General features: G+C 37.6%; 1 protein-coding gene across 11 annotated transcripts in view; it reads left to right on the top strand.

Moving 5' to 3' along the window:
* The window catches only part of DMD (dystrophin), a 745,980-nt gene that overhangs the window by 472,737 nt on the left and 247,347 nt on the right, over positions 1–25,896 (top strand). For all 11 annotated transcript variants that reach the window (XM_061349397.1, XM_061349396.1, XM_061349395.1 and 8 more), the window contains 2 exons: positions 6,788–6,999; positions 13,662–13,816. In XM_061349397.1, the coding sequence (XP_061205381.1) occupies positions 6,788–6,999; positions 13,662–13,816 (367 nt within the window). The remainder of the gene's footprint in view (positions 1–6,787; positions 7,000–13,661; positions 13,817–25,896) is intronic.

The following is a 25,896-nucleotide window of genomic DNA, read 5'->3' as shown; positions in this document are numbered from 1 at the left end:
AGAAGCTTTTCTTTTGCCTATTTAAGGGAGATAACCCAACTATTTTCACAAGGAAATGTTTTTCATAGATTTGGAGCTTGTGTATTTATAGTCACTTTTGTAAATGGGCTCCTAAGTTGTCCTGAATACAGCTTTCATTACACAGCTTCCAGAATGGGAGAATTGGTCACCACGGAATCTCAGGACTGTGGTTTTTGATGAAAACTGTCCTGGGTTCAGCTGTAACAGTTATTTTTCTCTCTCCTAGTAGCTGGTGCAGTGCTGTGTTTTTGACTAAGGTTGAATGCTGATCACACACCAACGTTTTAGTTGTTGCTAAGTAATGCTTACCCTGATCAAGGACTTTTCAGTCTCTCATGCTCTGACAGTGAGGAGGGGCACAAGACACTGGGAGGGATCAGAGACAGGACACCTGACCCAAACTAGCCAAAGGGGTATTCCATACCACAACACATCATGCACAGTATATAACCTGGGGGATCACCTGAAAGGCCCAGATCACTGCTCGGGTTGTGCTCAGTATCGGTCGGTGGGTGGTAAGCAATTATATTCCCTCCCCTTTTTATTTCCCTTATCATATTATTATTGGTGATAGTAATTGAATATTACACTTTAGTTACTGGACTGTTCTTATTCAACCCATGGGGTTAACGTTCTTTCAGTTCTCCTCCTCATTCCACTGGGAGTTGGGGGGAAGAAATTAGGGAGTGAGCGAGCAGCTGAGTGGTTCTGAGTTACTGTCTGGGCTTAAACCATGACAAAAACTCAAGTCTTCCTGAGAAAAGCAAAACCGCTAGAGAAGGACTGCTTGTATGTCTGTCTTAGATACAAATCTCATGAAACATTATGGAACAGATCCATCAATAAATATTTTTTTCTTGATAAAAAATATCTGTATTTTTTATTAAATGCAACTATTATTACTCTTTCATTGGCACCCCCTTGTAGTGGGGAAAGGGCTTGCGTGCCCTTGTGAAGTTGGGAGTTATGCTGGTGGTGGCTTATGCTTCCGGTAGGGTCTCCCATGCCAGTCAGCTCTCAAATGAAGGGTCAGACAAAGTGTGTCCATGGGCAGGATGGGCTCACTAGCCTTTGGGCAACCATCCTAGGAGAAGGACAACTCCAGCTTCAAACCCGGGCAGATGGAGCTCATACAGCCCTGTAAGGCCATCCATCTAAGAGAAGGACACTCTAATTAAACCTACGACCTGAGGACTTTGCTGTGACCGTCCAAGCTTGCTAGGCCCTGGCAGACAAACCTCAGGTGTAAAGGGTGAGGCCAGTTCTGCGCACGCTGTGCCTCACCTAAAAAAAATCCCCTGCGCAGGCCCGAAGGGTTTACCCACACTTGCAAAGCCCTGTAGCGACAGGTGAGGGACGAAACGGCAGGTGATAAGGTGCACTGGAAGTCGCAGACCCAACCCTGCATGCAAGCGGTTCAGGATATTGGTCATTCGAGACTGACCCAGGAGATGACAGTCTTGTTCGACAGCATCCTGAATGACCAAGCAGCCTTTTTCAAGGACAGCACTGCTTGCTCCATATGGAGAGAGGCCTAGAAAAGGTGGCCTAACCAAAGCTCATCTCCCCCTCCACCTGGTTGGCTATTCACGGCCAACGGGCATCTTCTGTTGCGGTCAATTAAAGACAAAGAGACAAAGGCATACACCTGCCTCCAAAGGTGTGTCCAGATTGACACTCGCATGTTGGAACATCAGAACCATGCTTGATACAGTGAACAGTGAGCGTCCTGAGCGCCGTTCTGCGCTAATTGCCCATGAATTGTCACGTCTTAACATCGATATCGCTGCACTCAGTGAAGTTCGCCTTCATGAGGAAGGTAGCCTCAAAGAACATGGTGCTGGCTATACACTCTACTGGTCAGGCAAACCCAAAACTGAAAGTCATCTTTCTGGAGTCGGCTTCATGATTAAAAACTCCATCATCTCTAAACTTGAAAATTTGCTGATAGGTCATTAGACCATATTATCTCCTTATGTCTTCCACTACACAATAAGCAACACGTTGTTCTTTTCAGCATATATGCTCCAACTCTGCAAGCTGACCCTGCAGAAAAAGAAAAATTCTACTCTGACCTGCGTCACCTCACTCAAAAGGTTCCTATAGAAGATAAGATCATAATCCTTGGTGACTTCAACGCCCGAGTAGGAAAGAACTTTGAAGCCTGGAAAGGAGTACTAGGCAAGCATGGTGTTGGCAGCTGCAATGATAACGGTCACCTTTTACTAGAGTTCTGTGCAGAGCAACAGCTTGCCATCACCAACACTATCTTCCAGCAGAAAGACAGCCGGAAGACAACCTGGATGCATCCTCGATCTAAACATTGGCACCTCATTGGTTATGTTTAGTGCGCCAGAGAAATAATCGTGATGTCTGCCAGACCAGAGTGATGCCTAGTGCAGAATGCCAAACAGACCACTGCCTTGTGCGTTGCAAACTTAATTTCCACTTCAAGCCCAAACGTAAGAGGGCGGCATTCCGAGGAGGAGGCTCAATGTTAATAATCTCCAAATAGCTGCAGTGAGGGACAGCTATCAGGCTAACCTTCAAATGAGGTTTGAAGACCAACTTATAGATTCTTCTCCTGAAGTGATTTGGCAACATATTAAAAATAGCATCCTGCAGTCCTCCGTAGAATCCATTGGGTTCTCCTCAAAGAAAAACAAGGACTGGTTTGACGGTAGCAACCAGGAGGTCCAGGAATTGCTGACAAAAAAGAGATCTGTTCATCAAGCACACCTCGCTCAGCCACTCTGCCATGTAAGAAAAGCAGCCTTTCGTCTTGCATGTAGCAAACTCCAACAGAAACTTAGAGACATCCAGAACAAGTGGTGGCTCAACCTAGCAGAAAAGACTCAACTATGTGCAGATTTGGGTGACCACAGAGGATTCTATGAAGCTCTGAAGGCGGTGTGTGGACCCATATTTCAGGTTCAAAGCCCGTTACTTGGTGCAGATGGACAAACGCTTCTTACAGATAAAATCTCCATCCTGAATCGTTGGTCTGAACATTTTCAAACCCTCTTTAGTGCTAATCGTGTAGTCCAAGGCAAAGGAATCCAGCACATTCTGCAACATCCGGTGAAAAACGAATTGGATTTAGCCCCTACCATGGGAGAGACTCTTAAGGCCATACAGCAGGTGAAAACTGGCAAGGCAGCTGGGGCTGACGGAGTCCCACCTGAAATATGGAAGCATGGAGGCCAAGCACTTCACGCTAAATTTCATGAGCTAGTTGTGTGCTGTTGGGAACAAGGCAAAATACCGTCAGACTTTCGTGACGCAATCATCGTCACTCTGTATAAGAAAAAAGGTGTAAAGTCAGACTGCTCAAGCTACCGTGGTATAACTCTGCTCTCCATTGCTGGTAAAATTCTTGCAAGAATACTATTGAACAGACTAGTACCTGCTATCACAGAAGAACTTCTACCTGAAAGTCAGTGTGGTTTCAGAGCTAATAGAAGTACCACAGACATGGTATTTGTTCTCAGACAACTGCAAGAAAAGTGTAGAGAACAGAATAAGGGGTTATATGTAACTTTCGTTGACCTCACCAAAGCTTTTGACACTGTGAGCAGAAAAGGCCTGTGGCTGATCTTGGAACGATTAGGTTGTCCCCCCAAGTTCCTCAAAATGATTATTCTGTTACATGAGGATCAGCAAGGCCAAGTCAGGTATGGCGATGCACTCTCTGAGCCTTTCCCAATAACCAATGGTGTGAAACAAGGTTGCGTTCTCGCACCGACCTTATTCACAATCTTCTTCAGCATGATGCTCCAAAGGGCTACAGCAGACCTCGACGAACAAGACGGCATTTATATTCGATATCGTACCGATGGTAGCCTATTCAATCTAAGGTGACTGAAGGCCCACACTAAGACCCTAAACCATCTTGTCCGTGAACTGCTCTTTGCTGATGATGCCGCCCTTGTTGCCCACACAGAAGCAGCTCTGCAGCGTTTAACATCTTGCTTTGCGGAGGCGGCTGAGGTTTTTGGGCTGGAAGTCAGCTTGAAGAAGACAGTAGTCCTCTACCAACCTGCACCACAAGAAGATTATCGCCATCCCCATATTACCATCGGCGAGTCAGAGCTTAAGACAGTTCAGCAGTTCAGCTATCTGGGAAGCATCATTTCCTCGGATGCCACGATCGACAAAGAGATAGACAACAGAATAGCAAAGGCATATAGAGCCTTTGGAAAACTCCATAAAAGAGTCTGGTGTAATAAACACCTGAAGAAAAGTGCAAAGATCAGTGTCTATAGAGCCATTGTATTGTCTACTCTTTTATATGGGTCTCAATCATGGGTCATCTACCGTCATCACCTGCGACTCCTGGAACGCTTTCATCAGCGCTGCCTCCGTACAATTCTAAACATCCATTGGACTGACTATGTGTCTAATGTCACTGTCCTTGAACAGGCAGGGGTCACCAGCATCGAGGCCACATTGCTGAAACTGCAGCTGCGCTGGGCAGGGCACGTCTCTAGGATGAAGGATCACCGCCTCCCCAAGATCGTGTTTTACGGTGAACTTGCCACTGGTAGCCGCAAGAGAGGTGCCCCAAAGAAGAGATATAAGGACTCCCTGAAACAATACCTTAGCCTTGGCCATATTGACTACCATCAGTGGTCCACCTTGGCCTCCAATCGGGAGACTTGGAGGCACACCATACATAATGCCGCTGACTCCTTTGAGAGCTCACGAAGAACTAGTCTCGAGGAGGAAAGACAATGCAGAAAGAATTGCGCCCCTTCTGCTGTGCTTTTTGTAGCCGGATTTGCCTATCCCACATTGGCCTTCTTAGTCATCAGCGCGCTTGTAGTAAGTGTGGGTAAAGCCCTTCCCAAGTCTTCATTCGCGAAGTCAAGCCATGATGATGATGATGATTTTTTTATTAAATGCAACTATTATGAGGAATTAACATAGTTACAGACCCATATTTCTTTTAAAGTAGTTTTGCAACAGAGTTTTCATTTATCTCTCAATTCGCTCTTCCCCAATAACTACACCAACAAACAAACTTACAATAAAACAAAAATATTAGTTTTTTTTGTTTGTTTCTTTTTTTTGTGGGGTGTTGTCTGTTTGTTTTTTTCATGGAGAGCTGACATAAACAAACAATTATAATTTTACCAGCTGTGTACCAAAATCTCCAGGTTGCCAAGAATCAAAAGATAACACACTGAATGTGTCAGAATCTAAGGGGGAAGGAGCTCAAGTAATTATTTGCAAGAAACAGGTTGCAGCTGTGGGCGATATGCCAGCAACACTGTGGAAAGCGTCTGGGTAGACCTCCAGCACAACGCTTGAGCCACATGCTGTAGCCATAGCACAAAGATTTTACTTGAGCAGTTTGAGAATAATTCTGTTATTCACTCTGCCTGTAGACCACAATCTTTTTGTTGCTTCAAGTATACCCTAAAGCTTACATCAGAAATCCTCATCCAGACAGGGCACAGAAATAAGCTGCTGTTTTGTGGCCTTCATATACAGCTTTCTAAAATGGGGGGTTAGATTTGTTTCTGATTAAATTTAAGTATTTAGTCCTTAGGCTACTTTTGCTTTGATTTGATTGTGCTTTGTGTTTTCCAGTTGTTTTGCACTTTCTTTTGCATTTCTTTTGACTTGAACATGCTGCTGTGTGTGCTTACATTTTTTCACCTAAGGCTTGAGCAGTGGTTGCTGAAGGGTTTTCTTCTCTTTGTCTAAAGTTCAGCTGAGTCCATGGAAAGATCTTTCTCCCTTCTGGAAGAAGGAGCAGCAGTGATAGGTAGAAGTCTCTTTTCCCTGCTGAAGCATTTTTCATCCCTTTTGTGTTTAGCCTGCACTGTTCTCAGCCTGCACTGAAAGATGAAGGGCTGGAACTACCATTCAAATTTTAATTGCTTTCTGAGAACTCTAAGGAATCTCTGTTCTGCTCCCTAGAAGACCCATGTATTTTCAATGTAGGGAGGCAGTCTTCCAGAAAATATTAAGAATATAGTTTGTGCTGACTAACCTCAGGGAATTGAATAAATAAATAAATAAAGGACTTCCTATTATTCCATTACATATATTTTGTTTGTATATTTCTTTATTTGGTTGGTTTGTTTTTTCTTGGTCAAGCTGATTGGACAAACAGGTCTTCAGTGTTTTTATGCTACTATGGATGAGTCTGATCCTGGATGCTAGCCAACACTTGTTATCAGAGATTGTAATGATTGTTAAGTTTCCACGAATCACATTTCTTTCAAAGAGTGAATAAAGCTAATCATTATTTTATAATTAACATGGACATATGGGAAACTTTTTCATTGTTTTCATTCTGATAACTTTTGCCTTAATGAAAGCATATCTATGAATTATATCTTGCAATAAATCTTTAATATTACTGGAGTACCTAAAGGGCTTGTTCTTCAGAAAATGTTAAGCCTGGTGTTAATTTGGTAAGAAAGAGAAATTACTGCTGATACTTCTTCTCAAATGTGATCCTCTTTCATAATGCCTTTTGAGGCATGAACCTAGCATTTCTGGCTGCATTTGCACTGAAATGCGTACTGCGTACCATAGTGTCATACTGTGCGACCTAGACCAGTTTATCTGTTCTTTGTAAAACTGAACTTGGTTGCAATTGCAGCTTAAAAGTACGAGAGCTTTCCAATATGGTCAGTTATAAAAAGATTTTAATATTTTTTACTCCCTTAGAAGAAATGAAAAAAAAAAAAACAAACCAAAGAAAACTTTAAAGTGACTTATCTTTTGTTTTTCCTTTGTGTTTCACCAGTTGAAAAGATACAGAGCCAGTGGGATGAAGTGCATGGACACCTCCAAACCCGGAGACAACAGCTTCATGAAATGTTAAAGGATTCAACGCAGTGGCTAGAAGCTAAACAGGAAGCTGAGCAGGTTCTTGAACAAGCAAAAGCTAAACTTGAGTCATGGAAAGAAATTTCCTACACCGTGGAAGCTCTGAAAAAGCAGAATACGGAGCTTAAGGTCACTACTGAGAAACAAAGTATTTCAGTTTGAGTTAATTAGGTTTTTAAAGAAAATGTCCTCTAACTGTTGCACAGCACACATTGAGAGGAACCCCTTTATCCCTTATTTCCCACAAAAATGTTAGAAAGAAATTCACTTACAATGTCTAAATTGTGTGTCACATAATCCTTGAATGAAATGAGTCTTAATTTATCAGTCGTAATAAATAGCTGGCTGAACTTGAAGGAAGAATACCTACCTTTCCAACACAAATATTTCTCATATCTTCTGTACAATAGCCTAAGCTGCAGACAGCAAAACCCTATGGCATTGGTGTGTCTGTCTGCATTAATAACTACGCTGGAATTAGTAAGGAAAAGGAGAAAAAGCTGGAATTAGTAAAGAAAAGGAGAAAAAAACCCCCAACCAAATATAACAAACTATATGAAAATATTTTGAGAATCAAGCGTTTTAGATTTGCCGCAAGATAATCTGAGTTCAACCTTAGCAGGGTTATTAACTGCAAAAAAAGCCTGTAATGGCGCTTTTCTGATTCTAGAACATATGTTGTCACATTTTAGGTGATAATATATGCACCTCAGTTAACTTACGTAGTTGAGCTATAGCTCAAGCAGCAATGCAAATATGCCCTAAGTGTTCCATCAGTTTTTAAGTTTCTTGTTATGGAAATGGTCATACTTTGGTGACATTCTTCATGAATAAATTTTAAGAACAGCTGTTTCAGATTAATAATATCTCATTTTCTGCTTGGAGAAAGATAAGATTGAAACCAGCCATTTGATAAGCCTCTCAACGTGAGTCTTGCCTCCATGTTAATGGAACATTGCATCTTAGTTATTTGGGAGAACGGTTACAAAAATATTTTTTGTATGTTATCCTTTCCTGCCCACCAGGACTTCTTAACTCCTACCACTCAGCTATTTGGTTGATGTTTGTGGACTTTAAAACAGTCTTATTTTCACAGTTGAATGGTAATGAACTGCTGTGAAGAATAGTGGGGTGAGGTCCTCATCAACTGATTTTACCACCAAAGCATGTGTATAACTGCCCAACTGGTCTTGCAGCTGTGTCCATCATCAGTTACTCATTATTTTTCTGATATTTAGAAGCAGATAAAAAAATCTGTTTGGGTATTTACTTGCCTTTTTTTTCCTTTTTTTTTTCTTTTTCTTTTTGCTTGCTTGTGAGAAGCATAAAAGCATTCATCGGCCCATTATTTTAGGACTGAGGTGTAGTTAAGTTTTCTCATTTAAGATTATGCCTTAAGGTCATTGCTTGGGAATGGTGGATTAGGGTAAACAAGGGCAATTGCTCACTAATGGATTGGAAAGCATTATAGGTTCTGTATGCTACTGTCATTCAGCATAGAGGACTCCCATTTGTCACTGTCTTTCTGCACAGACAGAGTTCTGGCTTCTGCCTAATCTGTGTTTGTTTTGTTTAGGGTTTTTTGTTTGTTTGTTTGCTGGTTGGGTTTTTCTTTTGACAAAAAGCTTCAAGAAAGTCAGTGCCCCAGCTCAGTAGACTCAATTAACAAAACACCAATTCTGTGCAAACAGTCTTGTGGCATTGTATTAGAGTACATCTAAACCACCAATTACTTAACTAAGAAAATAATCGAAAATTGACATTTAGAAATTGATTATTTTTACAAGAATATATGAGGTTCAGATTTTTTACAGGGATATATGAGGTTCAGGTGAAGTTCATCTAAAAGTGTATGGTTTTTGAAAAAATTATAGGGGTTTTGGAGAAACATTCTTCAAGGAGAGAAATAAAAATGTGCTCTTCTCCATCCATCAAGTTATAGAGAAAGTATACTAGTATACTTAGTCACAGTAATATATCTCTATGAATAAACAGGGTTTCTGAAATGATACCTGCAGATTCTGTTCAATCCTTTTTTAAAAGAGATGAAGGACTTGGGCTATCAGTATTTTCAGCCATTCCCATCCCAGTCTAGATTCAACATGATGGGTTGTGTCAAATCACAGACATTAGTCTGTAATTCTAGTTTCATTGTCACAGGTAGTCCATCTTAATTTGCTCTGCCCTCATGAACCTCAAAAAGCACTACTGTTCCATGATTGTTTACTTTCATTTGTTTGGCTTTGCCTAGCCTTTCTTCCTCAAGTCTGGAAGAAATTCACCTCTGTCTTAGAGAATGGTGGTGGTGGTGATGGTGTGTTATTTTCTTTTTTTGCTTTTTTTTTTACCCTCTTTCTTTTGTGCCAGTTTTCCTAGAAGAATTATCTTTGTCTGCCAGTAATTCCTATTGTGTCAAATCCCTCATGAAAGCTTCTCAGATGTGACAGCATCAGATGTTTTGTTCATGCTTGAGATATGGGGTCATGAATTCAAACAAAAATGGAATTTTTTTTTAGTTTAGCAGCTTTAGATTTCTTCTGTACACTATTATCTAAACTGAAGGACCTAGAAATACATCAAGCCCTGTAAAGAAATGTTTTCCAGGCTTCTGTGCCAAACACATTTTTTTATGTTTTTCCCTGAATATATAGAGCAAGTATGCTGTCTTTTGGCTTCCTGTTACACTGATGAAAATAAAGCTGTCATTTCTATTCATTTGTGTTGAGGGAAAGAGAGAGGTCAGTGTGAGTCTTAAATAAATTCTTCAGACATATTCATTTTGTCAGCTCTGTATCTCAACACAGCTTGGTGTGAGAAAATAGTCACCAAGTGTTCTTCTGATTTGTTCATTAGACATTATAAGTCTGCCTAAAGACAACAGAGTCAATGGAAAAATTCTCCTCTAACTGACCTGTAAATCAGTACTTGTGTTAATGCTTTTCTGTTAGTGCCTCCTTACACGAGGGTTTTTCATTTGTTCCCAGCACCATTGTAAACCAAAAATCTGTAACAGGCTTGCATTTAGCCATGGTATTTTTAACAGAATCAGAGCTAATGTGCTGAGCATTAGAACATGTTTTTCATTCAATTTTTTTATTTTGCTACTTGAGAACTAAATTCTAGGTACCAGGGTTAGGTAAGGAGAATAAGAATATGGCATTTTGGCCAGTGAGAGTCTTTAGCCATTAAAGCCCTGGTTTTTGTTGTTTATTAAGTGATGAACTGCAGATGGTTAACCCAGCAGGCTGAAGGTTATAGGTGTATAAATAGTACAAATTCACACTTCAGCTTCTTTTCATCCCCAGGTCATCTGAACATCAGCTAGTGTGAAATTAGCCTCTTAATTCAATATTGGGCTTATATTGAAAACTAGAAATGTGCTAGGATTGCCTATTCACTCCTATTCTCCTTATTTTGGTAACATCTGGTGAGGCACGTCTTCTCCCTCTATACCAGTTTAGCTGGGATGTCCACAGTGAAGAGAAAGGAGGGTGGAGGTTTTCTTTCTTATTTTCTTTGACCACCTATTTCTCATTCATCTAAATAGGAAATTATATAGCAGTCTGATTACATTCCCTGCTCTGTTGGGATACAGAAGACCAGGCAACCTTCCACTGACATAGTCTGGGGAGTAAACTTTATGCCTCAGATTTGTGGGTAAGACTGAGGCTATCTTTCTTGCTTTGCCATCTTTTTGCAGAGGCAGTTAACTTAGTATTCTTTTGCCACTCCCTGTGTACTAATACAGTATGCAGTACAGTCTCTGCATATTTTGGATTTTAGTAAAACAATTAAAAATTAAGTTAATGTTATTGAATATAATGCAGACAGTGGAATAGAATTCCTTGATTAAAAAAAGAAATTATGTCTATAAATTAAAAAAATAATTCTTTATGGAAATAAATAAAGCATACTACAGATATACAGAAGGACAGAAAGACAGCCTGATTCTCCAGATTTGTGATATATATGTTTTCTCAGTGTGGGAATTTACATGTTCAGATAATATATATGTACATACATAGTATCTATACATACTTATTGCTATATTTGAACTTCTGTAAATCTTTTATTTTATCACACTGGACAATCGTAAAATAGAATAAAGCCCAACTTTTATTTCATTACTTGTTTTTAATAAAGGATCCTTAATTACACAGACTTTCTTGCTAATAACATCAACTACTCTTTTAAAAATAAAAAATAAATGTATACCTAAGTAACACGATAAAAGCACAGCCTTAATTCTTTACGTCTTTTAATAAACTCAGCAAATTCCAGTGATAACACAGAAAAAACACAGAGAATGCTTTAAAAAATGTCAAAATGAAATTAAGGTAATTAAGTATCTTGTTTAAAAAAAAAAAAAAACAAACCAAAAACAAAACAAACTTGAATGTGTTTTTAAGAAGCTATAATATAATGACAAAAAAAGAATATTTAAGAGAAGGAAAAAAAAAAGAATAATGCCAAAAATTTAATTCTAAATATTCATTATAGTAATGTAAGGAATTAATGGGCCTCTGATAAGACAGACAGTTGAAACATGTACCACAAGCTTTGTTCTCAGTGTATGCATGCAGAGCAAAGTTGAAGCAAGGCATACACTCCTCAAAGCTGTTGAAAAATTACAGGCCAATTTCCAGTAAAGTAGAAAATACAAATTGTTTCTGTCAGCAAAGCTCTTTATATTCATCATTTCTTTCCTAAATTATGATCTCATGTTGTAATGTCAGGAAGTTAATGGATTAATGTTGAAGTTAATGGTGAGAACAACACTTTTGGAAATAACCTTGTAATGGATCTTTCTGTATTTTTGTTATAAAACTGTGTTTGGAAGGTTTTATAAGGTCATTTATATTCACATGGGACTGGGCAAAAAAGAAAATTTACTTCCAGAGTAAAGTTTATGGGCCATTGATTTACAATACAGACAAAATGTTATGGTAACTTCTGCTATGTAAAAGGCAGTGAACAGTCAGTCTGCTGTGATTTTTTGGCTGGAAAAGAGAAGCTGTATATTAGCGTAATTTTAAGCAAAGAGAGAGTATAATAAAGATGGCTAGTCCCAAATGTTGGGTAAACACTTGCTCCATACTTAACACAGGGGCATGACTTAAAGAAATTGTTTAGGCGTCTTCAGCTTAAGTGAGCTTAATCATAACATGCTCAGATGGGTTTCAGGAGCAGGGGTTAGTAATGCCCTCCTAATGTTTGGTTAGTATAAATAGGATCCCTTTTTTGAAATAGAAAATCAGCTTGCTGTCTTGGTATCTGAGTTTATCTGCTGCACAGTAATTGTGTGATCTGCCATCTCATGAAGGAATAACACAGGAAAGAGATAAAGTACATGTTTTCAGTTTTAAATTATTGAGGGGCCTTAGAGGTGTTGAAGCAGCTTTTTAATAGGAAAGGGGGTTGGGTGAAAAAAATCTAACTTCCAAAAATCTCCACCTGGACTCTATTCAAAGTTCAAGTATGTTTCAGGCCTAATCTTAACCAAAATCATCTTACAGGCTTTCTAAGATGAAAACATAAGTGCACAAAATATTTAAATAGTATTTACTTTTACTTAGTATTTAGACTCTTTAATCGGGGATTACATATTAAATTCCGTTTTCTGTGGAGAATTCCTTATCTCAGTCAAAAAGGTTTCAAAAGGAATACTGCTTTGGGAGAATGGGAGGGTAAAACCCTACTTTTTCTTCACAGACATTTCTCAATTTGTTTATTATAGCACAATAAAGAGTGACAAATCTTACTGTTTATTTTTTGTCAATAGCTTCTAATGCTTACAAGCAATTTGCTGTTTCTATTTACAAATACAAACTTTTTTCTTCTTTTCATTGTCCCTTTGATTGGCTAGTTAGTCTTCACCTAGTACAGAAATATAATTAGACCATCAATTGTTTTTGCTCTTTCTTTTTGTTGTTAGACATTAGGGATTAATTTGTAACTTCAGTGCATTTATATGGAAATTTGTGGTATAAAAAGACTAACAGTAAAGATACATGGGAGCTGGTTGCTGTTTTAGTGCGTGTTCCTTATTTCGTGGATTGCTTCTGTAGTGGGAGAGCTGACCCAGGTGGAGTGAGAAGGAAGAAGAGAGGAGAAAGAGGAGAGGAAAATAAAAAGAAAAAAAAAAAAGAATTACCAAGATTTAAGAAGCTTTCTCAATACTAAGCATAAATTAGCATTATAAAGACATTGATAAGTTTACCAATAGTATTTTGCTGTATTGCACACTTAGTGCTGTTCCAGTAGATGGCACTAATTACATAAACAATTCACTAAAACAAAGTAAATTCAAAATGGGTAAAAAGCACAGGTATTAATTCTCCAAATATCAGTGTTATTTCACAGTACAAAAAGGAAAATTAGAACACATAATTTCACAGTATTTTCCATGTTAGTATAACTCAACATCACAAATAGCGATAGTTTGAATAATGCATAATAACGCATCCATCTATTTGTGTCTCAGAAAAAAATAAAAATCAGCATTCTAATCAGTGTTTATCAATTTGAGCTGTTATATTTTATCCAGCATTTAGGATTTGGTTGCTTGCTCTTTTCAGATATTAGAAGTAGTCATATGCTCTGATGACTAAAATAATTTAAACATTTAGAAAGATTCTGAACTTAGCTACCAGTAAATCTGAGGAAGTTGTTTTTTTTTTCCTTTTGTTTCTATATTGGTGGTATAAATTTTTTATCTTCTCTAATAATCATAAAATGTGTAATCATTTTATGGTGATTTGAGGCTTATTCTTTTTCTTTCTCTTCTTCAGCAATTTGCAAAAGAAATACGACAATGGCAAATAAATGTAGATGTGGCAAATGACATGGCACTTAAGCTACTCCGTGATTATTCAACAGATGACACCAGAAAAGTAAAACTGATGACAGATAACATTAATGCTACGTGGGCTGCCATTAATAGGAGGTAGGATATAAATTCTGCTATTAGATTTCTTATTAAATTTCATTAACATACACTGTCCAGCTTTGGCTGGAGATTATATAAGGCATAATTTTTTAAAAAAGTCATGATTATAGTGATAAAGAAATTAATTATGATGATTCTTCTGTCATATTTTTTGGAATTGTGTCTTTGGAAGGCCATTTAATGTTTACAAATAACATTTTGCCTCCTGCCAATTTTCCTCTGCTGTAACTGATTGCTGACTAAATTCAGTTGATAGGTTGTATATTTTAAATATTTAAAATAAACAAAAGTATTAAAAGTGTTCCATATTTATATGTACTATCTCCATATCACAAGCACTATAGTGATTTTGAGCCATAAACTTAACCTGAAATTAAGAGACATATCCTACTGAAGCAGGTTCAAAGTAAAGTGTTATCCTATGACTTTAAAGAGGTCCTTGTTCGCATTGTTTACATTTCAATCTTGCAGTTTGGGTTAGATACCGACTGCTCACTAAAAGCAAGTTTTGCAGCTTGCCACCAAATTGTGAATCATCCAGTAAGTAATCTATAAAATCAGAATATATTGAAGAATAAAAGACAACTTTATAATAGTAAGGGTTTTAAAGCATTGCACATTAGATGACATACATAAAATCAAAGTTCTTTTAATTATTATGTTGGATTAAGTTTTATTGCTTGTAACTGAAACAAGAATTGAATTAGATCTGAATATGTTTTTAATTAAAGTCTGTGAACAAGGCCAGAAAAGTCAGTTTAGTTAAATATTCAGTAAATTCAGAAGATCTTCTTGTATAATGGAAGTTACTTAAATCACTGATGGCTACAGAAATTTATTCAAATTTTTTGATTAATATTTATATAAAGTTGATATTCATAAGAATGAGTAACTTGAATAGTATTTTTTCTGAAGCAGACTCACCACTGACTTAAGATCCTGTTCAAATGAGAAGAGAGATGCTGTTGATGTCCACATAATAATTTGATTTTTTTTTTTTAACATGATCAATAACTCATAAAATAGTATAAGCAGTTTGTATCTGACTGCATTTCTCCTATATAATTGTAGCCATTTGGGGCATAGTCATAGTAGCCATGTTTTCTTAAAAAAATTTTTTGCTTTCTGTGAAAACAGAAAGCAAAAAAACAGGCAGAGGGGCACATCTCTGTTCCTGAGTAAGAAAGGCTTGGTATCTAACGCTCAACATTTTTCAAAATGCTCAAGTATTTTCCATAAGTAGGTAAAATCATTAGCTCAAAAGGTTATAAGGGAGAATGAAAGGAAATTGCTTTTGTCCCTGTCTATAACTGCAACCCTGTGGTGAGATGGCTTTGTAATCCTGAAGTCCAGGATGTGTCTGTAGCTGCTGTAGATGCAATTAGCAATTGTAGCTGAGAGTGTCTTTAAATCTGTTAATGCTTCAAGCACAACCCCAAGTGTGTCTGATGTTTGCTAAATGTGAGAATTGCCATTGGTGCAAGGACTCAGCCAAGTACTAGGCTAACAGAGAGTATGAATTCTCCACGAAACACTCCTTGCAAGCTTCTACAAAGCTTACAGACTTATTCACAGCTTATGCATTAAATGAATTGTTGTAGTAAGTGCTTTATGTCTTAGAAGAGAGCTGTTAGGTGACTGAGTTGACATTTCTCATTATGAAGTACAAAAGCATAGTATTGAGCCTAAGCAGGTAACTGTAAAATTAGAGTTTCTTGGTTTTTTTATTGTATGACTTTACTGCCTTTCTTTTTTTTTTTTTTAATTCAGTGCTTTGTATATAACTTTTGTAAGGCTTTTCATGATTTGAGAACTTGGAAAAATAATCATGCTGCAAACAGTAGTTGATAAGCTTTCTAGGGGCTGTGTCACATTTCTATCTGTCTTATGTGAGACATTGATAAATACAGACATACTAAGGCATCAAGTCAGCAAAAGACTTGGAAGATTTTCTGCACCTCTACATTTTTCAGGTTTGCTTGAAGCAGTAGCCAAGCTTTTTGCTCATGGAGCAGATCCTGGTTGAGGCATTGAAAGAACCACCCAGATTTCTTTTGATCAGCAGCTCTGTGTAAAGAGAAGGTGGAACCCATTGGCCTTTGAATTACTTAAATGCCAATTTGTTCTGCACTGGGGATGTGTGTAATTTGTTTTTACCTCCATCTATGCTTCAGATTTCAGGTTATTGCATACAATAAAGCAAATTATTTCTGGTTGATGGGGATCTTTGGAGCCATAAGATAATACTAAGTAGAGAAAGACGTATGAACTCTTTTGTCGCAGGCTCCAAGAACGGCTAGTTCTCCATCAAGTTGCATATACAATGATATCAGATACATCAGTGAGCGTTTTTTTCATCTAGATCATAGTAGTGTTCTGGTGACTCAGTGTCATTGCATTGATGTTGAAATATATTCCAAATAATGGTCTTGACAATTTCTCTAATATTTTAGAAATTGTTTTATAATTGTTTGTTAGTATCTCGAGTGCCAAGAGGACATCTCCTGCTAAAGATTTTAATTTATTTTTCCATTATTCTGAACTTAAATGGCCTAAAAGAGAAATTAAGAATGGCTTACATTCTTTTGAACTGATTTTCCTCTCACCTGCCATCAGTATCAGGATTGTGTGTCACTGTAAAAACTGTGAAACCTCAGTTTCCACAAACCAGATTAGTAAAACAACAGACAGGCAACCAGCAGTAAAATTCCACTTTGCCTGTTGGTAATAGTTCAGCCAAAGCAAGTCATTAAGGCAACATCTGCCAGCTTGTGTTTTGTTTTGCTTAAGTAGATTTGCAGCTGATTGCTGTGTGTTTACCCTTTGCCTTACTGTTCTGTTTTATAACACTGAACTATAATGAATAACATTCAACTCTTTTAATAGCCAAGTTGAGTGCTTGATGGTTGCTTTTATACTCTCCACTTTTTAATTTCTATTTTTGTTGTTGGTACTGCACAAATAGGCTAAAAAGCACACAAATGATCAGCTGGACAAAAGCCAGAGTGACTTGTAAACAGGTCTCTTCCTCTCCTTTTTAGAAGCATTGACTTTCCAAGAAATAACAATATTATTTAAGCTGCGGCAATTAAGCCAAAAGCAGTCTGTATTGCTTGTATTAACAAAAATAAATCTAAAAGATGAACTAAAGTATTCTCAAGAGAAAAAAATACAATGAAGGAAGTAACCATTAGAAATTTACTATATATAAAAGTTTATTGTGTTAGTATTATGTACTGGCGAAGGAGTATTGCTCCCTTCTTTTGTGGGCACTCATATTTTATGTGAATTATCATATAAAACATAACCACTTATTTAAATTTGATTCTTTCAGGGACTCTACCAAATGTGTTTAAATTTCACTGATTTAAATGTTAAGCTGCAAAGGGACTTAGATCTTTCATAAGTGGAGCATATATTATGACAATAGTTACATAGTGTACTCTGAGAGTTGGTTAGAATTCCAGTGCATCACTCTCTAACAGGCATCTTCAAATATACACATTGTCCACCAGTTCCTATGCTCAAGTTCAATGGAACGCAATGGAACTCGGACAGCACAGTAGGTGTTAAGAGCTTAAAATGTGGTTTTTGCTCCTCAGACAAGATATAGGACACACAAACCAGTCAAAACATAAAAGGTAACTTCCCCCAGCCCCCTCCTCCCCCTTGAGGGTACGGGCAGTGAGGAATAAATATATACTTATATTTCTGTTGTTGTTATTAAAGTTGTAAGAAGTTAGAGACCGAGTGGCAAGTTGAGTTTCTAGACAAACTGTTTGAAAGTTCTAAGATACCAAATTGCATATTTATCTCAGAATGGTGTTAATTTTCAAATGCAACCAGTTGTGCAAACACTTCGATTTTGTATGTTAGCTGGACAGTATGAAATGCAAATGGTCAAACAGTATAAGGTCATAAACAGTACAAAAGCATAATTTTTATCTGTTTACTTTGTAAATGCATACTGTAACAGGAATTGTAAGTATAGAATAATCTAGTTTTGGTCTTTGAGCAGTAAACCTTTCCTTGTCAGCGGTTGCTTGATATAAAAATATGACTTTTAGAATGTAAACTTTACATAATGCTTGTGAGTATAATTTTATTGGTTGTGCAGAAAGAACTTGACCATTCTGCTAGGGACACGTTTTCTTAATATATTGTACCTGTTGTAATACTACTTTGCTTTATGGCACTTGTGAAAGTAATCGCATTTGATTTACATTTGAGTTGCATTCTGGGCAAGGAAAAATTGCATTTACACATGAGCAACAACCAGGAGTATGAAATGTGTTAAGTTATACTGAAGCTTCGTAGTTGTTTTCAGTAGCTAGACCTTTCTGGGAGCCATATCTGAAGAGCTTATTTGCTCATTTAGGCTTGGACTGCTGAAGTCAAGGACAAAAAAATCACAGTCTGTTTCTCTTTAAAGATTATGCCCATCTTCTAGGTTCTCCAAGCAAACTCAGCCTTTTATTTTACATTCTTCTATTGCTGTGAAGGTTGGTCTGCATTCCAAAAATCCATGTAATTCCACGTGTAAAAACAGCTATCATAGTTCTTTGTGAAGGCACACTTCCTTCTAGCACGGTGAAACAGCTAAATTAAAAAGTGGCCATGGGAACCTTGTTTATATGGGAAGCTTGTTTACATGTTTGGGTGTGCAGTTGTTCTCCTGGCCATACAGCTTCATTTGCATGGGTTCCAGCAAGAAATCATTGCAAATCTAGAACTTCAGATAGAAATAATGATGGTCAAATGTCAATTTCTGCTGTAATTTTTTTTTTTTCCCAAGACACCATAGTATGGTAATTTTTATTTTCATCATCATATTGTGGTGATTTTTTTATTTTTTTTATAATTTTGCCAGGCTCAAGAAAATAGGCATGTCAAGTGACTGCTTTTTTACAGCCAGTAATCACACTGAAGCTTGTTATTTACTCCAGCTTAACAGTAGTTATTCAAAATTGCAGAGTGCCGGAAAGCATTGCAGTTGTAGGGCAATTATTTTGTTTTATGGAGATCCTGATAATAGATGATTATCCTTGTTGCCTTTATTATTTAAAAAGGTGAATTTTCAGTCTAGGTGTTTTCCACATGCTGTCTTTAGGAACTTTGCTTGGTTTCAATTCAACAATGACTTAAGTAATTTTATTGAGTCAGTAGAACTATTCACATTGAATGAAAGTGAGTGTCTAGTCTTGGGTATCACACCCAAGATTATGTTTAAGGAGCAAATGATTTAATATATCAGCATGTTTTTCTGGAATAAAATGTAGCTCTGACTATTATTTTGAATAGGAGGAGAAACAAAGTTTTCAACAAAGAATTTAATCCAGTTCTCTTCTGGGAAGTCTGATTTCTATATGGAGCCTAATGCCTTTCACATTAGACAAGAGGGTGCAAGAACCCTTTAATTTTCATTAAACTAATTTGTTTCAATTTGTCAGTACAGCACTGCATGCTTTTCTCCAGCAGTTAGTAAAATCAGCAAATGCTAAAGAAAAACTCTTTACTAGCTGCTTGTGATGCAAGAATGCTAAGGCTTTTGTGTATAAAATATGAGTCTCTGAAATTTTGGAAGAGTTGTTTTCAGATAAAGGATTGAAGTATTTTTTGTTTTCTTTGTCTCTTCTGTTACTTTTTTTTTTTTAAACAAAATAGCACACTGTCAGAAAAGGATTATAAAAAGGGTTCAATTAATACACTGAGTTTAATTTGAGATAATTTTTTGTTTATGTTTTACTTGGTTAAATATCATCCTTTAATATATCTGTATTATGTATACATCAGCCTGGAGAAGAGAAGGCTGCGTGAAGACCTCATAGCAGCCTTCCAGTATCTGAAGAGGGCCTATAGGGATGCTGGAGAGGAACTTATCATTAATGACTGTAGCGATAGGACAAGGGGTAACGGGTTAAAACTTAAACAGGGGAAGTTTAGATTGGATATAAGGAAGAAATTCTTTACTGTGAGGGTGGCGAGGCACTGGAATGGGTTGCCGAAGGAAGCTGTGAATGCTCCATCCCTGGTGGTGTTCAAGGCCAGGTTGGACAGAGCCTTGGGTGACCTTGTTTAGTGTGAGGTGTCCCTGCCCACGGCAGGGGGGTTGGAACTAGATAATCTTAAGGTCCTTTCCAACCCTCACTATTCTATGATTCTGCGATTCTATGATTAAAGAAGTATACCTAAAAGGCCATTTGGGGGAGAGGGACTGTTTTATGATGATAGATAAAAGGGAGGCTACCTATTTGAATGACATTTAATTAATTACCCAGACTCTCAAACAAATATTTATGTACAAAATACAATCTTATCAGCAATGACATCAGTTAAGATGTCTTTGTTATTTTTCTAATAAGCCTAAAAATGATGGCATTTTAGCCACATATAGGAAAATATAAAAAGACATAAATACAGCTCCAGGCAAATCTCCTATAAACAGATGACTTCCAAAATCTCCTTAGCTCCTTAAATTCTAGTTTTCACCTTTGTTCTCTACTCATCTGACTGTACTTTTTGTGCAGTCCTGATACCACTATGTGGGTCCAAGATGAGAGGTCAACTGGAGGTACTGAATATTTCTGGTTCACTTTCTGAGAGGATTGTCTTCAATGTGCAATGCTTTCAAAATGCTTGTAGGAGCTGCGGAAAAAGAAATATTACCTATAATATGGCATGATTCATCATTTCCACCTTTGTGAACGTATTCTTGTGATTTTTGAGAAACTCTTAGGATTGAAAACAAGGGAAGAGTTCTTGAGTTATTTCAGGAGAGGGTAGCATCAGTAATTCAGTACTTGACTAAAAGGATTTATGGATCCTTGTGACTTCAGGGACATGTTTCTTAAAACTCATATCATTGTGAATAAACTTAGCGTTCCCTCCACTTGAATAGATACGACTGTAGGCTAGTACTTTTATTAATTCCAGAAAGACAATAGATCATCTGTAGGTCTGCTAAGTCCTCCCACAGACAAACAGAAATTACCTCAAAGAATAAAGTGCTAGTTTTCTTAAGTTGATTGTTTTATCCAACTTGTCTGCCTCACAAGTAGCTTGCTGAGGTTTCTTAGACACCGTGTATTCAGCTGATTGATATTCTAGTGGTTTGTGTCGTTAACTGTAATTTAATGTTAATGATTTAATTATAGACAAAAAGAAGGACAATACTGGCATTTTGCAAAGAGGCTTTCAGCTTCAAATACTGAGGGCAAATTAATAATTAAAAATATGCAGCAAAACTGAAAGTAGAACATCTGAAGACCATTCCTTACCACTCTGACAGTTGCTCTCCATTTTTTATTCCTCCCCCCTCTCCCCCCATTCTTGATTTATATTTTGGTCTTAAGTGAAATGGAATTCTGTTGCTTTATTCTTATTTACCATGTGTTAAATGCTGTTTATTCCTTTTGATGAAAATGAGAGCAGTTCTTATGCTATACTGAAATCCATCTGGACAAAATCATTAAATAGCTCATGGCACAGAATTCTGAAGGGAGAGCGATTTCATGGACTAACTTGAATTGTAATTGAAGCTTAATATGGACATTTCAAAGAAATACTCCATTTGAGAAATCTCACTCTTTTGCATACATAGGAGGTGCAGGAGGAAGAAGGTACTAAGGAAGACATGACTAAGACTGATTTAGTGAGAGAAAGAACAGAAATGTCTATTTTTGTTCTTACTCCATTAACAGATTAAGACAAATGTGTTGTTCTTTTTCTTAAAGGTGAAATTTTCTGAAGTAATTAGAGAGTTTTAGTCTTTATTTGAACAAGAACAGAAGTTAGTGCTCTGTGCACTGAAAGACCAACCTTAAATCTATTTCCTATTAGTCTGCAGATAAATTGATGAAGTGTAGCAAACTGATCATTGTTCTCATCCAAAGCTTATTGCAACAATGAATGTCTTTGCCCTCAATAGACTTCTTATCAGACTTTGTGTCCTTTAAAGCAAACAATGGAACAGAAATTAGTAAAGCTGATGGGCTTGCAGAGTGCAAGCAAAAAGGAATTTGACCTTAATTGTCATTTTTTGTTTGCATTATTATTCTTGTGATAGCCTTGTTTTGTTTTCCCCAAGTTTTTCTATGTTTGTTTAGGGGGTCAGAGTTGTTGGTTTTGCAGTGGGTTATTTTGTGTATGGTGGTTTTTTGTTGTTGTTAGTTTTCGTGTGGTTTTTTTTAACAGCATTTCCTTGCTATTGCAAGCTGTGGTGTTTCATGGTAGCTTCTGATCAGCTGCTGTGCAGGCAGTGTAAGCTTCCCCCTCACTGGCTTGTCAGTCATAACTGAAACTGAGGGGATAATTCAGTCTGTCTATTAAATTTTTAGTCTCTGTTTGAAAGCTACCACCACCAAATGTGTCAGTTTGACAGCAGTGGTGCTTGCCTTTTGTTTTGTGGCTGTGTTTTAACTACAAATGATATTTCAACCACATGTTGCTTTTATACAAACTCACAAAGAAATTGACGAATTACAATGAGTCATTATCTTTTTGAATGAGGATCCATCAGCACAAGAGGCTGATGGCTATGACTCTTACTGACCAAGGCAGAGACCTGTGCAAGTGGCAATACTGAAGGAAGATGTGAAAGCAGCAAGTTTAGCAATGTCATTTTCTTGCATGTTCTAGATTAGGGGTGCTGAGAAGTCACGAAGGAAAGGTGAGATTAAACTGGTAAATCTGAGGACAGATTTTAAGGTGTATCTGATACATAGAAGGGGAAACAGTAAAAAAGCACGGACTCTGTGAAAAGGAAAAGATTAGTTTGTTCATACTGCTAGCATTCAGTATCAATCGCACCTTGACCAGTACTCCTTATTTAACTATACTGTGCTGCATTCCCTGACAGATTTAAAAAAGATGTGGAGCTTTTCCTTAGCTATGAACATTAAATCTCCTGCAAACCCTAGGAAATGTTATCTCCTGCAAGTAATAAGAAATAATAGCTCTTGTAATTATCACTCTAGCTGGCATATCTGCAGATCCTTCCTTTGTGAATGATACATAATCAGTTTTGTATTTGATAGATATCTGCTCAAACACAACAGTGCCTTGTGGCAATGAGTTATACAGGTCCGCTTTCTGTTGGTAAAGACAGAAAAAAGTTTTTTTTTAATCTGTTTAAAATGTGTACGCATATTTTTCAAATTCCGTTTGCTCAGTTGACACAATGTATGTTAGAAAACAAATTATTATTGGAATTACCTAAAGTGCCCAGCTTGCGAGAACCATTTCCCACTTCCTGCATTTTATCTTATTAGTACCTTATGTTTTCTTTCTTATTTTCTTTATTTTCCTCGTTTCTTTCTTATTACTTTTTTTTGTTTGTTTTGGGTTTTTGTTTTTGTTTTGTGGGTTTTTTCATGTTAGGCAAGTCTCATTTGGTGCCTGTTTTTCTAAAATCTAACTCTGAGGCATTTTCTGTACCCCACAACAGGACTTTCATATGCTGATTTCAGTTATTGTTTTAAAAACTAAAAGAGATGCTGCTGTTTATTGTCAGTAATGGCAAACAGTTCAGAAATTTCCGTGACTTCTTGGTGCTTAGAGCATGTCTGAGGTTCATAATTCTGTGATGTTAATTAATCACTGATAGTGTCCATTGCTCTATTATGAGCCATATTTCTTTACTGATTCCAAGAAGGTAGATTTATTTTTGTGGTAGTCACTCTTTAAGTTTTACCGTGTGGTTTTACTCCAAGGGATGGGACGCAATTCTTCCAGGTTTGTCCTCTCTCTTTGTTTCTGTCCAGCAGAACAGACTTGCTCAAATAAGATGGCTCTAAGAAACCATGGTTGTGATCTGCCTTTAGTAACACCGTTCCTTTTAATACTCTGCTGACCCCTTGGAGCTGTGGACACATGTCACTGTTACTTCTTCTCATGTTGAGGAAATGAAAGTAGAAACATAGAACACTTTTATTAAATTTTGCTTTGGGTAAATTGGTTTTCACATCATATCACTGATTTAGTCATTTTATGTCTGGTGTTACTCTCATTTGTGTTGGCTGGGACAATGTATTCAAGCCAGAATTAGGAGAGTGAGGTAATGTTGGGTATAATGTGGGTTGTTTTTCTTTTTATTAATAATCTTTCAGATGCTAGTATGTGTTGACATCTTCATGAAGCTGTTGGTCTTGATTTTAAATACTAAATTCCTTCAAAGCTACAGCTAGTTGAAGAAGCCAGCAGTGTAATACTGAGTTTAAAATCCTACCTGCTGTATCTAGTATTTTGTACACAAAACTGAATCTTTCTGCTGTCACATTCCTGATGATATCTTTCATCCGGAATTATTCACAGTCCTGCCTGGGTTAGACTATTCCAAATATTTTCCATCTTGCTCTTCACACCCTAATGCTCAGGGTTGAATGTTATTTACATTGACTATGCTCTATGTTTTTAACCTCAGTTTTGTTTCATTCAAGATGTTTCTGTAATTTTCTACCCCTGCCATGGTTCCTAAATAGATTCTTACATAAGGACTTAACTTGCGGATAGTCAATAAAGCAATATTTCTATTTCTAGTTTTCATACCTGTCTTTAATTACTTCTAAGAAAAATTTGTCAGATGTATAAAGAAATGTAGAATGATATTTATGTTTGAAAGAAGAAATCTTTAACACCAATTTCCAAAACAGGGCTTCATTTCTGTTTCTGATGGGAACACAACACTTCAGTACATGTATAGATGTATTAGATGTGTATTTATTCTTTACAGATGGCTTCTCCCTCCAGATATATATTTGTTTGGGCACTGTCTGATTATGGAGAGGCAAGATTTAGCTAGTCACAAATATGAAAGGTTGTTGAACATAGAGCCCAATGTCCAAATGGAGACCACTGATGAGTGGCACCCCTCAGGGGTCAGTATTAGGACCAATGCTGTTTAACACCTTTGTTGACAATATTGATTGATTGTGAGATTGAGTGCACCCTCAGGAGGTTTGCCAACAACAGCAAGCTGTGTGGTGCAGTTGACATGCTGGAGGAAAGAGATGCCATCCAGAGGGACCTTGACATGATGGACAGGTGGCCCAGTGACAACCTCATGAAGTCCAAGGCCAACTGCAAGGTCCTGCACCTGGGTCAGGGCAATCCCAAGTACAGTTATGGGTTGGGCAAACTGGACTGAGAGCAGTCCTGAGGGGAAGGACTTGGGAGTGCTGCTCAATAAGAAGCTTAACATGACCTGGAAGTGTGCGCTTGCAGCCCAGAAAGTCAACCATGTGCTGGGCTGCATCAAAAGGAGTGTGAACAGCAGTCAAGGGAGGTGATTCTCCCCCTCTGCTCTTGTGAGACCCCACTTGGAGTGCTGCACTCACCTCTGGGGCCCCCAGCACAAAAGGGATGTGGACCTGTTAGAATGAGTTCAGAGGAGGGCCATGAAGATGATCAAAGAGCTGGAGCACCTCTCCTATGGAGACAGGTGGAGAAAGTTAGGCTTGTTCAGCCTGGAGAAGACAAGGCTACAAGGAGAAGAGTAGTTTTCCAGTGCTTAAAGGGGCCCACAAGAAATCTGGAGAGGGACTTTTTACAAGGGTAGGTAGGGGTAGGACACGGGGGAATGGCTTTAAACTGACAGAGGGGAGGTTTGTATTAGATATAAGGAAGTTCTTTACTGTGAGGGTGGTGAGGCACTGGAACAGGTTCTCTGGGGATGTTGTGGATGCCCTATCCCTGGCAGATTGCAAGGCCGGGTTGGACAGAGCCTTGGGTGATATGGTCTAGTGTGAGGTGTCCTTGCCCATGGCAGGAGGGTTGGAACTAGATGACCTTTAAGGTCCCTTCCAACCCAGAACATTCTATGAGTCTATGATAATTATATTCATGTGGTACCATCAGAAGTTTTCTACATGTATAATATGCTTAGCTCAGACTGGCAGAAATGAGCAAGGCATATTAAAGTTACTAGAATAATATTATTACTTGATATTTGGGGCTAATAAAATTATTAATATAAGCTATTCTAGTTCAGATTGTCATTTGGAATAAGCTTCAGCATATTAAACAATTATATAGAGCAAATTTGAATCATAGAATCACAGAACAGTGAGGGTTGGAAAAGA

The sequence above is a fragment of the Neopsephotus bourkii genome, unplaced genomic scaffold, assembly GCF_033783945.1.
Source record: "Neopsephotus bourkii isolate Nb327-2 ecotype Australia unplaced genomic scaffold, CSIRO-AGI_Nbou_v1 NB_414, whole genome shotgun sequence".
In the NCBI taxonomy this organism is placed as follows: domain Eukaryota; kingdom Metazoa; phylum Chordata; class Aves; order Psittaciformes; family Psittacidae; genus Neopsephotus; species Neopsephotus bourkii.
The sequence above is the reverse complement of the archived record's forward strand: the minus strand, read 5'-3'. Positions and strand labels throughout refer to the sequence as shown.